Source organism: Zonotrichia albicollis, chromosome 2 (genome assembly GCF_047830755.1).
Source record: "Zonotrichia albicollis isolate bZonAlb1 chromosome 2, bZonAlb1.hap1, whole genome shotgun sequence".
Lineage (NCBI taxonomy): Eukaryota > Metazoa > Chordata > Aves > Passeriformes > Passerellidae > Zonotrichia > Zonotrichia albicollis.
Window position 1 is genome coordinate 5,221,632 of NC_133820.1, and position 13,221 is coordinate 5,234,852.

At 50.0% G+C, this 13,221-nt stretch overlaps 1 protein-coding gene across 2 annotated transcripts in view; it reads left to right on the forward strand.

Moving 5' to 3' along the window:
• Positions 1–6,825: 6,825 nt before the first annotated feature.
• Positions 6,826–13,221, forward strand: part of IGSF3 (immunoglobulin superfamily member 3) — a 93,086-nt gene continuing 86,690 nt past the window's right edge. Inside the window, exon 1 of one of the 2 annotated variants that reach the window (XM_074532102.1) lies at positions 6,826–7,311. In XM_074532102.1, the coding sequence (XP_074388203.1) occupies positions 7,269–7,311 (43 nt within the window). In that variant the 5' untranslated portion in view covers positions 6,826–7,268. The remainder of the gene's footprint in view (positions 7,312–13,221) is intronic. The other variant, XM_074532092.1, reaches the window with a different exon arrangement.

Sequence of the window (13,221 nt, forward strand, 5' to 3'; positions counted from 1 at the left end):
TTCTTCCAGAGTAACAATGAAAGTGCTTATCATAGCTAACTGGATGAAAGAAATGTTTTAAGATAAATGACAGCAGCTGAGAGACTGCTGCTTTTTTTTTTCTTTTCTTTTTTTCTTTTTTTTTTTTTTGTACAGTTGCCCAGAACTGTTTAGAAAGAATTCAGACACACCCAAAGAATCTCACATTGTTAGATTGGGCCAAGAAATTTAGATTTTCTTTTCCTAAAAATGATCCTATGGAAAAAATGGGAAGTGCAACCAGGAGCTGAAAGTCTTGTGAGATGAGAGGCTGAAAGCGTACTTGGCAAAGATGATTTCAGTAGTAAAAATTGAAAGAAGAAACACCCTTTTTTTTGCTGGTTGCCAATGAAGAAATTGACAATGGAAATGTCCATTTGCCCCTTTTTCTGTGTCACTTTTCTGGATGGATAGAAAACAAAGATAAACCCCTGCTCCATCAGTGATCAAAGATAAAGCCCTGCTCCTTACGGTTTGGAGTCAACCTTTTTCTCACACGCATTATCCTGGCACTCACTCTAAGCCTGGGAAGGTCTGAATTAACTGGCAAAACAGCACAAAACTGGGAGCTGGCCTTGCTTTTGGAAGAGAGCATTAGAAAGCAGAAAAGCAGTGCGTTATTCCTGCGTGTACTCCAGGCAGAGCCTTTGGAAGGTCCCATCAGCAGCCGCAGGTCTGGCTGCCCACGGAGCAGAGCTCACAGCAGCTCGCCAAGGAGGACCTGGGGCCTTGCCTCTGTCATCTCTGCCTAATGAGCCCAGTCCTCCTGGCCCTGAAGGGCTCTGCCCCTGCACTTTGTGCATGCCCACGTCAGGACCAAGCCATTCTAGCAGTGCAGCACAGAGGAACAGCCTTACGGGCTGCTCTCTGCCTGTCCTCAGAGATGAAGGATGCAACAGCTGAACGCTGCAGAACACAGCATCTGAGAGTTAAATCAGGAGCAAGCAAAGCTTTGCCTCATTGTAGCTTTTTGCTCTTGCAGAGTGCTCACCAAGCTGCACGAATGCTCCGGTCTCGGGGCTTTAGCTGGTCACAGTGACCCTGAGATACATTAGAAAATCTCTTTTCCCAGCCCAGCGCTCGAAGAAGGAGTCAGAACTCTTCAGTTCTCAGTCTCAAGGTTGTTCATTGTTTCTTATCTATGAAATTCTCTCTCCTGGCCTCCCAAGGTCTGCTCAGCAGGACACTGAGGCACTCTGGCTGGGTTTACAGATAACACCCCTGGGTGGTGTTATCTTTTTATACTAAAAACTACGTGTACAATATTTACAGTTACTTTCCAATACTTATCACCTATGTTAGACAGTGAGCATCTACTCTAAACCAATCCAAAAGTGCCAACATCACAGCAGAAAATGGAGGCCAAGAAGAAGGAGGAGGAAGGCTGGACATGCCCAGATTCCTCCATCTTGCCCCCTGAACCCCCATTCTAAAAACCCAAAAATATCCATTTTTTCACCCCATGACTAATCATTGTTCTACTTATACTTTCATGGCTTGCAGATCCTCATCTAAGGTGGGTAATTTGCTCCATGAGTCATAATCAAACCCACAGGTGTCTTGGGCTCTGTGCCAGGGTCTCTGAAACCCCTGGCAGGGGTGCCTGCACTCCAGGGCAGCCAGAGGGATGTCCTGAATTCCAGCACTCCAGCTGTGTCCAGAGGGGACAGGTGGGAGGGCTCCTGCAGGGGTTGGAGACCAGAGCTGCCCCTCAGCCCAGCTGGCAGCACCAGCCCTCTGCCCTGCCCTGCCTTGGCTCAGCCTGGCAGGGATGCAGCAGCCAGCAGCAGTGCTGGAGAATGCAGGTATGGCAGACACCTCACCTCTGGCCTTCTTCAGCTTCAGGAAACATCCTTCACTCTGCACACACTCCAAAGCTTGACGCTGCTGTGTGTTTCTGGGAGAGATCTTTCCCTGATGTTATTTCCCAAGGTGGTAGTATAATGTTTTTCCTTGCAGATAGATCATAACCTCAGGCTGAGTGCAACATCAGACGTGGGCACATTTATGAAAAAAATTGGCATACTCTTCTGTCAAGCAACAGTTAAAAGAAAATCTGCAAAGGGATTAGCTGCCATACACTCTGGGGCTTGCTGACAGATGTCCTGAAAATCTGGAAATGTGTCGATCTATCTTTACACAGGGTTTTTGGATATTTTTTTTTCCTCATTCTATCTCCTTCTCCCTTTCCTCATCCATCTTCCCAGGGCACACAAATGGGAATTCCTTCAAATCCATGGGGCTTCCTGAGAACTGCCTTGATGCCATCAAAGGATTGGCATATGGGTCCTAGGGTGCAATGTGGGCTGAGTTAAACCCAAAACCTCAGTCTCGTTAGATGGCAGCTTCCCTGCAATGGCAGCAGTGCTGCTTTATGCCAGGGCAGTTAGGGTTTTCTTTCTGTTCCAACTGCAACCTCTCAGCTCATTTTAAAGGAGCTTAAATGTTGGCCATTAAATATAAATATCTTCTTTTTCCTCTGGGTGAAACTGATGTTCAAAACTTCACAGTGTAAATAAGGTCTGGAGAAAATGTTTTAGGCAATGATTCTGTCAAAATTAATGGCTCTGGCCGTTCCTCCCCATTTCAGACCAGAGCTTTAGGTGTAGCTCCTCTCCCTTTCACAGTGTGGCAGAGGAGCTTTGACCCCATTGTGATGCTCCCCCAAGCACATCTCCAGACTTAAGACCCTGAGTTCTGTGGATTGTGTTGTGTGATCTTGGGCAAATCGCACAGGACAATTTTTTAAAGTGCTTTCTGTTTCTGGATGGTTTGACTCTGCTCAATCTGAAATGCTCAGGTGGCCTCTGAGAGGAGGGGGATGTAGATACAGCTCCCTGTCTCTGAGCCACACAGTCATTTCTGCTCTCCTGCTCTGGCCCAAGTCACTGCCCTCAGGGAGAGAGTCACTCCTGCAACTGCGGTTAAATCTTCCCCTCCTCTTCTCCCACCATGATTTCTTTCCCTCCCCTGCAGGAAGGAAATAATTTCTCCTGATTTACAAAGGAGTCGGGACTCTCCTGCCTTGTTCTGTTGAGTCCAGTCCCCTTTTTTGCTACAGCTTGTTACCATTAGCACCCAGGTTACTGCCTGCTCTAAAATCTAAGGCTTGCAAATCTGTTCTGTGCCTTGTTCCCTCTCCCCCCTGCTAATCAGGAGCAGGGTAAATCCTCACTTGGTCCCAACTTGAGGGTGTGCAGTGTTTTGTCCTGAAAAAGGACCAGCATTCCTATTTCATAACATACATGAGCTGCATTTCTGCCAAACAAACCTCTTTTCTCTGAGGGCCAGACAAGAGTTTAACTTTGCTCATGTGTGGGCCAGGGGCAGGCTGTGCTCATCGGGCAGGCAGCATGCTCAGAGCCTGGATGTTGATGTCACTCTGCTTCCCTGGGGCGAAGGACGCAGCTCCTGTCACAGCTGCTGTACTACAGCAGCCTCTGGCAATCCCGAGCTTGGGATGCATCTCCCCTGATGGCCTCGGCCACACAGCAGCCGCCCAGCCTCAGCTCCCACTCAGGAACCATTGGTTGTGCTTCTGCTGGGAAAGGCAGGAGCATGGGTGCTGGAAAATCCAGCTTTACAGAGATGGGGCAACTGAGAGGGGTTTTAAAATATCTTATTCCATTATCAGTCTCGCTGAAGGGTGAGACATTAGAGGTGTAAAACTCAACACCATTTTATCAGAAGCCAACCTATTTCCTGGTTACAATACCTTATAAATATTTTTATTCCTATTGGCTTTTGCCACGCAACGCTGCTAGTACTTCTAACACCAATCACCTATATTTTTACCCCATGTGGTCTTGCTACAATGCATCTTTCACAGTTCTAATTCCCTAAAATATCTGGTCTTTTTGCAAGGCCATAATTTGTAACTTGTTTCTAGTTCAATCTCACTCTCAACAATGTCATCTCTATGCCGTGGCCTTCCTAAGTCAGCACAACTTATCTCAGTGTTTGCATACAAAAGTACAAGACTGTGTGAGCTTTCAGCCAGGTTTTGAGAATCCTTTACAAATGCATTTCTCACACATGGGAAGTGCCTGTGACTTGGAGTGAGCACTGAGCAGCCCAGCAAATGGCACCACGCGGGATCAATTCCCCATTTTCCCGCTGCCCAGTCTCCAGCCCTGCCTGCCAAGGCAAGCCATGGGGAAGCAAGTCCCAGCACACTGCTGGCAGTGATGGAGCACTGAGAAAGAAGCTGGAGTGGCTTGTGACCTAATGAGTGTATCATCAGCATGGCTTGAGTCACGCCTGTCTGCCTCCAGCTGCCAAAGAGCAACCGCGTGGCCCGACCAAAACGCTCCGGCTGCTGGTGAGCACGGCGCTCCTGAATGACTCACTTGTGCTGGGAGAACAAGGCAGCCCAGATCTGCCTTCCTGGAAAGCTGCTTCACGGTACCCTTGTGCTTGAAAGGGTTCTCTCTTTGAGGTGACATTTCCATTTGGCCATGTGAGTAAACCACACGGACAGACAGATGGCCACAGAGTCCCACCATGTGAGCCTGAGCCTGCCTGCCTCCCTGGGCTAGAGAAAGCTGCGCTGCCCGAGCCTCAGTTTCTCCCCTGATGCAGAAGTGAGGCCAGTGTTTTCCCCAAAAGACCAGGAGGTGTTTGTGGATTCCTCTGCAGAGGGGCTCTCTGGTGAACACCAAGCTATTTTTATTATCGGGGTCAGGGAGGAGAGCACGCGCAAAGGTGACGAAGCTCTTGAAACACAGGTTCCCATTAATAGTCTTCAGCACACACAGTTCTTATTATAATCTAATTTGACTGGAATTGGATTAATCTTATAATGCTATAATGTCATTTCCATGGTCTTTTTATATTTTTATTGTTACTATGCATTAATGCAATACTCTGCGAGAGCTCTGAGAAGAGGATGTGAGTTTAGTGAATCTCTGATAACATTTTTGCAGGGCATTTTTATGCTCCTGTTAGGCTTGTATGCTATAAAGTCACATAGTGCCTGGAAAATAGCAAGAATTCACATAAAATCACCTTGAATTATCTTCCAACAGGCTCCACTGGCAAAAGCAATGTATTCAGAGCCAAGACACCAGGCTTGTCCCTGACCTGTCCCTGGAAATCACCTGAATCATGTCAGTGTTTTCGTCTCTGTCTCTTCATCTGAACATGGAAATAATGTGTCCACATAGGAATGTCATGAATCTGAAGTCTATATCCCTTGCCATCTAGAAAAACTATCTTGTGTATCATGAAGCTTTAATACCTCCTTTTTATTGATTTTATCCCGACCATGCCCTGCATTTCTTAATTTGCCTTTTTTTTTTTGCTTATTTATTTCTCTAGTTGCATATCTTTTGAAGCAAGAGAGTAAATTAGCTTTATCCTGCATGAGTAAATGATCTTTATCCTGCACCAATTTAAAGATGTTGGACGTTTATTTACTTCAAAGTAGCTCCACAGTTCTTGCTCCCAATACTCACGGGCTTGTCCATGAGGACTTATAATAGCACAAATGTGACAAATATTGGGTAAGCTGAGCAATATTACAGTGGATGACACTTCAGCCCTCAAATCACCTAAGAGAAACGCCAAATAGACTGGTATTTTCTATGAACTCTTATCAACACCTCTGTTCCTTTTCCAAGTCTCACTTGAAGGCAGTCTGGATGCAATTAAAGCTTAAGGGCCAAAGCGTGAGCTTCATTTTCAGTGCAAGTAAAGCACTAACCCTTTCTCTCCCAGATCTCTGGTTATTATTCTGTTCTTTGGTTCCTCTGCTCAGAGAGCGTGGCAAAGCTTCAAATTAAACCTCCCACTCTGAAAACGGCACGCTTAACATTATTAGCCTGCAGAAATAGAATTTGCTGGGTCACTAGGAGCTGGCTACCAACGCATCTGCCACGACAGCCACGTTGGGAAGCAAGTCCATATGGTAATCCAGACAGCTTCTGACTTCTGCTGGGTACAGCCTCTAAGGACTTGGCATCTTTTATTAGACAGTTTGGGTTTGTGCTGTTTTCTCCCTTTCTGTGGCATAAAAGGGTTGGGTTCCTACATTTGCATCACCAACATTTCACTGGGGACACTCTGTACGTAGGCAGAAGGGTCTCCGGTAGACGATCCTTGCAGGATGGGAGCACTGGGAGGGTACCTCATTCTGCTATTCCTGTCACTTCTGGCTTCTCATTTTTGTAAGCAAACAAGCAGCTAGGAGTTTCATTTGGAAGGAAATCTGAATGTCTGTACCCTTGAGAAAGGCTTTCACATTCTCGTTTTATTTACAAACAACCTCAGCCCCAGCGCCTAGTGTTGCCATATTTATGCATTTCAGTGTTTACTTTCAAAGCGCTTCTGCCATTGACACACTGTGGTGTCGATTGACTGGGCAGCATCCCAAGGAGGATCTCACATCTGAGGGCTCACATCTGGCAACCTGGTATTAACGCCAGCCCTGCATTCGGGGCTCGACAACAGCGCATCGCTGCGGGACGGTCACCACTTGATCGAAACTTGCAAAGCCCGCCTGTTATTCCTGGTTTGCATGGAAACAAAGGGGCGCGTTTATACCATGCCCCAAGACGCCGGCTTTCCGAGAAGCGCCCGAGGACTTTCTATTTTTATTTTTTTTTTCCCTTAAAACAAAGGAGCCCGCTTTATCCCCGCACTCCTTCACGACCCCTGCCCCACGGCACGACATTCCTGCAGGCACCGCGCTCGGCAGCGCCGTCCCAGCAGCGCCGCTCTCCGGGGCAGGGGCGGGCGGGCCGGGGCGGGCCGGGGGCGGGCTCTGCGGGCGGAGGAAGCGCCGGGCACCGGCGGCGGCGGCGGCAGCGCTCAACGGGCGGGTGGGCGGGCAGGTGAGGGCGGCGGGCCGGGGCCAGCTGGCGGCTGCGGCTCCTTCTTATTTGTGTAACTTTCCGGGGTGGGGTCTTTTTGTTGTCGCTCGTGCCTCCCCCCACCTCCTCTCCTCCGCACCTTCCCCGCTCTTTTTTTTTTTTTTTTTTATTTTTCCGCCCCTCGGAGGAGAGGTTTTTTTCTCGCTCTCCTCTGCCTCTCCCGCGGGAGCCGTCGGCGCTGAGGGGAGGCGCGGCGGCCGCCCCGCTGCGGGGGCGATGCCCCCGCCTGCCTTGGCGCCTCCCCGTGCCGGCCCCGCCGCCTTCCCTTTGTGCCGCCGGGCCCGGCGCGACGCCTGCCCCGGGAGCCGGCGCCCCGCGGCGCCCCGCGGCGGGAGGTAAGGGCGGCAAGGGCGGCCGCCGCCCCGCGCCCCGGCAGCCATGCGGACCCTGCGGCCGCTGCTCGCCTCCGTGCTGCTCCTCGGTAAGTGCTCTGTGGGGAGGGGCGGGACGGGACAGCACAGCGCGGGGGTGCCCCGGTGGGACGCGACGGGACGGGACCCCGGTGGGCGCAGTACCGGGCAGGGCGTGAGGGAGGATCGCCCCTTGTCAGTGCCAAGCGCCCGTCCCCAGGAGTTGTCACTGCCCGCCCTGCTCCTGTGGTCGGAGGGAGGAGTGGCTAAAAAAGCAAAATGCCCTGTAAATATGTGTGTGTGTATGTATATATATGTGTGTGTTAAATAAATGAGAGTTTCATGTCCAGCCGCAGTACCTCGGTGGCCGCTCCTCGCCGTGCCCCGGGCTCCGGCCGGGGCGTGGGAGCGGCGGGAGCACAGGGGACCGGCGGCTCCGGCTCCGGGCGGGCTCCGGCTGCAACTTGGGAAGGCGAGCGGCCGTCCAGGGGCTGCTGCTGGGCTCGGGGCTGTCTCGGAGGGGAACCGTGAGGGTAGGGAGTGACACGGCTCTGTGCTGAGCTTGCACAATGAAAGCGGAGAAAATGCCTGGGGTAAGGTAGGCTGCAGAAACAAAGTGCTCTGCTTGGCTCTGGAAGAGCGCGTTGAAATGTAGAGGGAAGGCAGTCCCTGCTGCTGCCGTGAAATGCAATTTGATTGCTTTGTGCTGCCTCTCAGAGTCCTGCCGTGGTCCCTTCTCTCGGCCGGCGTTTCGTGAACCGTTAAACGTGTGGTTTGTCCCGTCCCACAAGTGCCTGCCCCGGGGATGACTGTGTGCAGTTCGCCAAAGTCCTCTGGGATCCCGGCGCTGGCTGAGAGATGCTGTGGGAATGCGAGATTCCTTCCTACAAATTCGGGGAAAGCAGAATACAAGGCAGTTAAAACGCCTCTACGCTTTTTGCTGCAGACCGATGTGCGAGGCTTAAGTGCTGATGAGTTGATAGGAACATTTGTAGAAAACACAGCACGGCACCGGCACGCTGCTTTCTGCCTGTGTGTGTGCAGAGCAACCTCGGAGCTGTTTTGATTTGCCTTTTCACGGGTATGATTTTCTGCTGGCATTAACGCTATTGAGGGAAGAAGCGGCAGGGCTGGCAATTTTACTGTCTTGAGAATTGTCACATACATACCTGCTCTGCCAATTTGGAAACACGATCTCTGCTAGAATTGCAGTCATGCTTCGTGTCTGTAATTTAGGGCGGAGGGGGGGTTTGGTGTGCTCTGCAAAGAGAGAGAGCGAACTCTTTGAAATGGTTTTGGAGACGGTTCAAACTTCCCCTAACCACCAGCTTGCTTCCATGGGTTCCCTGGAAAAAAATCCATCTCGGAGCTAAGTTTATGCAGGGTGCCTTTGCTCCGTGAGTGCAGCGAGGCTGTCGTAGCCCGCAAGATGGGTGTAGGCGAAGGGCACAGCGCTTGCTGCCTTGGCTCTTCGCACGCTCCCTCTCTGCTGGTGGAAGAACAATAGCTCCATTCTGGATTAGGGATTCCTAATATGGAGCTCTCGGGTCCGTGGGTCGCTGAGCGCTCCCTCCGGAGCACGCCCAGCTGCTGCGGCGGAGGAGCGGCAGAGGGCATCCCTCTCCTCCTGCTCCTGCCCGGGGCATCCCTGCTCCAGCTCGGGGCATCCCTCTCCCCCTGCCCAGAGCATCCCTGCTCCAGCTCAGGGCATCCCTCTCCTCCTGCCCGGAGCATCCCTGCTCCTGCCCAGGGCTCCCGGCCGCCGGGACCCGCCAGCCCTGCGCTCCACACCCCGTGCTGCTGCTCCCCCGGAGCCCTGCCCGCTGCCGAGCCCGCCCCGACCCCCTGCTTGCAGGAATTACCTTTCTGCTTTGACCTAAAAGCGGCTCTAACCTGCCTTGGTCCTCCCCGGGGGACGAGCTGCGCGCTGTCATCTGTCGCTTTGGAGGATGGGTTGCTTTTCAGGGGTCCCCAAATCCCATGGACGTATCTGGTTCATAAAAACATCCTGCTGGCCTCCCTGTGCTGAATGTGAGGCTGTTTTACCACGTGTGTGCCTGGAGTTTCTTTTCGTTCCTTTCACCTGGACTTCTCCAGCTGATTGTTCCCCTTTTGCCCAGCTGCCAGTTTTAATAAAGCTGGGGTTGTGTGACAGTGCCTCAAAGCCACAAGTCACACAGAAGTGCTTTGGGTTGCCCCTTATAAAAGTGAAACATCATTTGACTTAGTCGAGTAAAAATGCATGTTTTGTAACATAAATGTAAGGGACTAGAAAAGGATTGTTGCTTCCCAAACAAGTGATGTTCATGCTAGAATATGGGGATAAAATACTATGGGGATAAAATATGCAGAAAAAGAAATGCAACTCATTCTTTCCTTCCCTTTCTGCAAACTCATTAAAATCACTGAAGGAGGAATGGTGGGTGATTTAATATAATATATCGAGCATTAACTACGTACCAAAATCCAAGTAGCTGTGAAACCGGGGTCTGAAAACCCACATCTGGCATGTGGGTGTAACATTTGTAGATCTCTGCTGTTTTTTCCCCCCTCTTGCTGCAGTGTTTGTTACAGGGTTCTTTAAACAAGTGGCACTTCATCACAACAAGTACAAAATGGGAAAATAGAGCAAGTGCTGTAAATAATCCTCATGCAGCAATGAGACCATTAATACTTGTGCCAGCCAGTGCTAATCCTATGTGTAGTTGCAAGATTTACCTCCTTTTTTTTTTGCAGGGAGGGATGCAGAGTCTGGTACTCCTCATATTTATAGTGTAATATATAGGAAACACAATAGGCTTCTGGGGAACGCTGAACTCATTCATGTCAGTGACTGGTTTATGAATAGTTCTGCTTCTGAGTCTCTTGCAGTCTCCAGAATACCACCTGTGAATGCAATTTACGGCTCTTTGTGTTCAAACATTGCATATGTATATATGTACATAGACTCATTACCCTCTTCCTCTCTCTATTCATGCATAGTAATTGGTGATTTATTTGCGATTCCTGGAGGGGAGCAGAGCATGCGTAAGGTCCTGAAGCAGCAGCTCGCTTGTCAGTGGCGTGTTGGAGTGAAATACCCATGCCAACACCAAGAGGTGACTCTTGGAGAATGGAGGGGTGATCCTACGGAGAGTGTCCCTGTAAGATCTGTGTATTAGCTAAGTGGGTCCTAGTTACTCCAAATGAGCCACAGCTGCGAAGTCCTTAGTTGGGCAGCAGCTGTAGCTTGTGAAGGTAACTGGAATAAAAAGGGGTGGGTCGAGAGCCCGGGAGGAGCCCCTGAGAAGCTATGAAGAACTGTGCTGCAAAGAAGAACTGCTTGGTAGAAAACCAGACAAGGAGGTATGAACTTTAAGAATACAATTGCAACAGTATGGGACTTGAGAAATATGAAATACAACAATATGCTTGCAACGTGATCTTCCACCTCTTGGAGAGTGGAGGGATGATTTTCCAGGCCTGTCTCCAGAGGGGAAGAGCAGTGTGCACTTGGCTGCTGCTCAGGAGTTCTGCTCCTGCACCCTCCTGCTGCCTGTCCCTGCACACAGGTCTAGGTGTGATCAGCCTGGGGGCTGCTGGGCTGGAGGGGAGCATATGGAGAAAGCAGTGTAGTGGGTGTTTGCACACAGGGGCTTTGGGGTGTTTTTGTGTACCACAGCTGGCGGCCCAGGAGCGATGCTGGCGCCTCATCTGCTGCTCGGTGCCTTGTCAGCAGCAGTGGCCAAGATTGTGCTTCCTCCATCTGCGTCTGCCCCGAGTCCTGAGCCAGTTCTGCTGCCCTCGTGCCTGTGCCCGCTGCCTGGGCATGGCTGTGCTGTGCAGTGACAGAGCTGGACTCATCCTGAGCGTGCTGTAACTCTGCTTCTTTTGGGGAACACGCTCTGCAGATGGCTCTGGCCATTGCCTCTCCCGAGGTGGGACACTGCTGCAGCCATCAGGGCTCCGCTCCTGCCCGTCCCCAAGTGCAATTCTTCATGGGCAGGCTCCCTCCCTGCAGTCTTGGCCAGACTGTCTGACATCCTGAGGCTCCTGCAGATCCTGTTTATTTACACAGGAGGTTTTGGTTTATGCGAATTGTTGTCTCCTAGTTGACCTTCCGTCAAGTTAGATGTCTTTATTAAAGCAGTTTTTATTGCAAATCAAATGTGTACTTAGAACACTTCTACCAGACCCATTATATAAAGTGAAAGGGAAGATAAACAGTGCTGCAGACCACAGGGAAGGGGGTGAGAGAGAGAGGGTCATAGGGAGAGCATCACTTCAATGTTGGGAGGCTTGTTGATGTCTTTTTTTAACCAGGAAATTGCCTTTCTTGAAAAAAATATTTTGAAGTTTTTTCTTTTGGTCTTTCTTGTTTTCTTTCTTATCCGTACAAAACTGGTCATGCGTTCTGTCATTGATTTAAAGGTTATACAGTCTCATTTGAAGGCAGAGGTGTTTTCATTGGTTTACCTTGGGTGAATCAGTGCTGTAACCTGAAGGAGTGTTCTTTGCTGATAGTTAGCAGTCTGCAGGATTCCTCCTGCCCAGGAACTTAAAGGACCCAGAACATCACCTGAAAGGCAGGGGAAGATTTTCTAGTACAGTAGAGTTTTCTTATTGCTGCCAGGGTTCCTCAGCTCATGATTTGACTTGTTATTGGTATCAAGGGCGTTTAGGCCCTCCAGCCAGTGTCTGGAAAACTGCTGTATTGTGATTTGCCTCTGGCTTTAAAGTTCCTAAATACTTCTTAATGACAACCTACTAAATGGGTTTTGACTCCATTTTTATATTGGTATTTCTTTCCTAGTTGTATAAAATCTTCTTAAGGAATAGTTCTCTGTGTTAGAATTTTAGGAGACATTCAGCATCTGTTTCTTATCAGCCATGGAGAGGCTAAAATGGAGCCTTTCCTGCCAAAGCTGGGTTTGATCACATTGCAAGGCAAAGAAATGGAGTCTGCAGCTGCCTTTGGTGGGTCTGGGGTGTCTCTGTGCATCTGTGTCGTGTCCAGCTCTAACTTGTGGCTCACCCTGTCTCCATCAGGAGGAGCATGTTTCAAATGATGTAAGTCAGTGAGCTTTTTCTTGTTAGGTTTAATTAGCAAGTGGCAGTGAGACAAGAGGAAGCCCTGCCTTTCTGACTGTTGCTAAAGTCACATTTCAGTAAGTAATTGGACATGAGCACAAAACCAGACCATCTCAGCTAAGTGATGGGAAAGGGAGAGGCTTTGACACTCAGGACTCATACATACCATTGCTGCTTAAACAAATGCCAAAAAGCAGGGATGCTCCTGGAAGGAGATGCTCCAGCCTGGTTCTGCCCAGTGTGGCAGGCAGGGGAGGGAGCAGGTCAGGGTGCTGACATGAGGAGAGAGTTGGTTGATCCCAAAGGTAACTTGGCAAACCCAGTAAATACATGGAGGGGTGGTGTGTGTGTGTTTCTGGGTCCATTTCCAGCTCTTACTGGGCAGTGATCCACAGGGAGGGAAAAGGTGCTGCACTGCAAAGTGCAAGAGTGGGAAAAGGGTCACAGACTGATGGAATTATTGGATTGGAAGGGACCTTAAAGATCATCTAGTTCCACACCCCCTCCCTGCCATGGATGGGGATGCCACCCACTGCACCAGGGTGCTTGGGGCCTATCCAGCCTGGTCTTGAGCACTTCCAGGGATGGGGCATCCACAGCTTCTCTAGGCAGCCTGTTCCAGTGCCTCAGCACCCTCTGAGTAGAGAATTTCCTCCTAACATCTAATCTAAACGTCTCCTTTTTTTCATTTAAAACTGTTCCCCCTTGTCCTATCGCTATCTGGCCGTCTGTAAAGTTGTTCTCCATCTTTTTTATAAGCCCCCTTTGAGTGCTTGAAGGGCTGCAGTGATGTTTCCCTGGAGCCTTCTCTTCTCCAGGCTGTATTAAAAAAAAGATGAACCTAGGGAAAGCATTAGGGGGAGAAGGAAGGTGAAGAACCCAGCTGGTAAGAAAGATGGAGGGGAGCAGGC